This window comes from Emys orbicularis, chromosome 2, assembly GCF_028017835.1.
Source record: "Emys orbicularis isolate rEmyOrb1 chromosome 2, rEmyOrb1.hap1, whole genome shotgun sequence".
Taxonomy (NCBI): Eukaryota; Metazoa; Chordata; order Testudines; family Emydidae; genus Emys; species Emys orbicularis.
Window position 1 is genome coordinate 211663226 of NC_088684.1, and position 3612 is coordinate 211666837.

The window sequence follows — 3612 nt, forward strand, 5'->3', positions numbered from 1 at the left end:
GAAGACTTGTATAAAAAAGCATACATATGTGGTATTACATATGTGGTATAACATACTGTACAATTTAGATCTTGGTGAACAACAAGATTTTAAATATATCTTGTTTCAGTTTTCTTAGACACAAAGTATGTATTATCTAGGAAATATTCAACGAGAAAGCATGCTAAAACAGACAATTATTATACACTAGGACTCTGATCTAACAAACCCTATGCCGATAACTGGAATATGCTAAGATTTCCAAAGCATTTTGTGATGACTGTTGATCTCCGCCCCCCGCCTTCCTCTTCCCCCCCCCCCCCCCCAGTGGGGCTCGCTGTTGGTGCTGATGAAGAACAAAAGGCACCGCATAGCACTGTAAATGCAGGTGTTGTTGGCACTGATCTGTAATATAAAATTAATTTTACATTTCCAAAAGCCTAGCCTAGGTTTCACTTCTCAAACATTTTCTCTTTTTTTCTCATTACATTCAAAAAAATCCAGAGGCAGGACTGAAAGCTTATGGTACATTTATTTTAAGGTGCTGGCTTATTTTTAAATGCACATCTGTTCAGCTTAAATGAGACACTTTTTAATGTTGTGATGTCTGTCAGTTTTTCTTGTAACTGTGGTAGACACTGCAGTATCTTTACAGAGCGTCTTGATCCCCAGTAGACTGTGAGTGGAATGAACTGGTTGATTCAGTGTGGTAAGTGGTGAGAAGTCCACAGCGTTTAAAAAACATTCTAGGTACCGCCCAGCTCTTAAAGAGCATCTTCACGTACTTCTTGAATTTTTCCCCCATAAAGAAATAGATAACGGGATTGAGACAACAGTGGAAAAAAGCCAGTGTTTCTGTCCCTTGCATTGCATAGTCCAGATCTTTGCTGATTTCACACTTTGTAATGATACCCAGGTCTACCAGCAATTGTAAGAAAAGCACAATGTTGTAAGGGGTCCAAAAAACAAAAAACACAATCATGACAGCAAAGATCATCTTCACAGCCTTATTCTTTTTCTCACTTCTACAGTACAGCAAGGTTTTAATGATCATCGAGTAGCAAAAAATCATAACCACTGAAGGTATCATGAGCCCTAGTATATTGACTTCCAAAGAGGAGAAAATCCTCCAGTTTGTGGAATTACCAGGGTACCGTGGTTTGCAGGTGGTATGATTGCGTTCCTTATAGGATTCACTAAATATCATCTCTGGAACTGAGGCTGAAATGGCTACTAACCATACAATAAGACTGGTAAAGATGCCATAGTTGACGGTTCTTGCTCTCAAGGCAAACACAGCATGAACTATTGCCAAGTATCTATCAATGCTCATGAGCATAATAAAAAATATCCCACTGTAAAACCCAACCAGATAGATCCAAGAAATGATTTTACACAATCCGTCCCCAAAAACCCACTGATCTGCTGCATAATAAGACCAGAAGGGAAGGGAGAAAACAAACAGCAAATCTGAGATTGCAAGGTTGAGCAGATAAACGTCGGTCATGCTCTTCAGCCTCTTGTATTTGAACAGGACCAAAATGACTAGAGAGTTCCCTACCAAGCCAAGCAGGAATACCAGAGAGTAAAGTGTGGGCAGAAAGTGTGATCCAAACTTCTTGATGCTTTCTTTACTGCAAGGTTTTGAAGAATCGTCATCATTGTAACTATAGGTATCATATAGAGTCGAATCGTCGTAGATTTCTGTGGTTTGGTTGTTCATTTTCCACTTCCTGAGAAGAAGCAGGTACAAATGTTAATAGATGCTCAAGGGGGAGTTAAAAATCTTTACCTAAAATAGAGGCAACTTTGAAACCGTATCACCAAAGAAGTCTTTGAAAAGAATTTGAATAAGAATGAAGTCTTTGCAGACTGTTTGTTTTCAGTTGAAACTGCAGCTGGAAGGGAGGAAGGTGGAGTTTAATTAGTAAAATAAGTGACAGAAATCCTTCAAACCTTGGAACCAAATCATAAGAACTGAAATCCTAGTCCCAATGAAGTAAATGATAAAACTCCAATTGACTTCCACCCACAGTATTTACACCAGCAAACATTAACTAAGGACTAAGTGAAAAATAAGCAAGGACCACAGCATCTGACTCATTTTTAGAGCACTACTCCTTTTTAATGCAATGTTCATGAAGTTCCTGAATATCAGCAATAGGACTCTCTTACTTAACAGTACCAGCACTTAACTTGCTGTCCAGAAAATATATTTGTATTTTCAGTAGTCTCTTTCTTCAGTGGCCAAGTGAGTGACAGGAATTTGTCACATTAATATGCATTTTAGTAGATGTATTTTAATTGGCATTATTTTAAGAAGGCTATGCTGCTCAGTTGGTGGACACAGCATAAAAAGACTGCATGTGAATGTAGGTAACAATAGCATTATTCATCCAAGCATTTCCTAGCTTTTTGCCAAAGTGAATTAAGTCTCTCCACATTTTTGGAGGTTGGTAAGTATCCCCATTTGTAGAAAAGGAGAAAATGAAACTGAGTAGGGTTAAGAGACTTGTCTAAGGTCGTGCTAGGACCAGGGACAGAATCTATAATGGCTGTTTCCAAGTTTTATGCTCCAGTCAGAAGAGAGAACTCCTTCCCACCCTGTAGTTGTGTTATATTGCAGATAGATATTGATTTGTTAAGCTGAAGTACAAATTACATAAAACACCAATAGGGGAAAAAAAGAAGGACCTTTAAGCCAGTGGTCTAGAAATTGTTTTTAGTGCTAGAGTATATACACTGAACAACTCACAAGAATTAGTTAGGAGTCACTGCAACTAGATTCAGACATTTTAGTTAATTTTAAAATGCAAATTCTACCCTTTTGTAATAAAATAAAAACTAAACATGAACATTTTGATTATGCCCATGTTTGAAAATTGTTCAATTTCAAAGTGAAGCAATAGCAGAAAGAAAACTCATTAAAGTACATGAATATCTGCATAATCATATATATAAAACAAATGTATAAAATATACAAAATCACTGTTTCTGAATTGCATTTTGTAAATTGTACCTTTTTTCTCCCCCTTCACAGTTGATCTGAAGAAACCCTTTGCCTGAAATTGCAGAGTCTCCTGTTTTCTGGGTAAGTCGGTAGCTTGCTCACTGTAGCTGTGAATGTGGTGTGGCATAATCTGAAAGGAAGTACAAGGTTTTCGTTGGGGAGTCCGTCCCAGAGCAGAGACATTTAATTCTCATGATAATGTGCCTTTAAAATATATATATTGAAACAACCACCACTTTCCTGCGAATGCCATGAGGCAGGGATTAGTGTGTCTTATTCCTTCTAGCTTTCTCCATTTCCAACTGGTGATTGGTCTTCTGCTTGTGTCTCTTTCTGAATTTACTTGAACACAGTTGCTCCTTTGTTTTCTTTTCTCCCAGCTATTCCTCAAGGACCTGAGAGGTCATGAAAGATTTATGGGATCATCCTGATGTGAGTAGTTCATTGACTCCAGTGTAACATTGACCCCAAGAGGATTACACCTATGAAAAGGGACTGAAGGATGAGTTAATTAAAAGCTGAGAAAAGTGCCTATAATATACTCTTCGAGTTGTTTAATAATCTGTTTGGTTTTATCTTTGCACCTGGACTTTCCACATTTTGCTCTAACATAATTCTCTAAA

The 3612-nt window shown here is 37.6% G+C and overlaps 1 protein-coding gene across 1 annotated transcript; it reads right to left on the reverse strand.

The window, feature by feature from the left end:
• Positions 1–467: 467 nt before the first annotated feature.
• Positions 468–3116, reverse strand: LOC135873541 (C-C chemokine receptor type 4-like). The gene is given in 3 exon segments (XM_065398136.1): positions 468–1712; positions 2999–3051; positions 3054–3116. Coding segments are annotated over 3 exon segments (1200 nt in total). The 3' UTR covers positions 468–628.
• Positions 3117–3612: the final 496 nt, after the last annotated feature.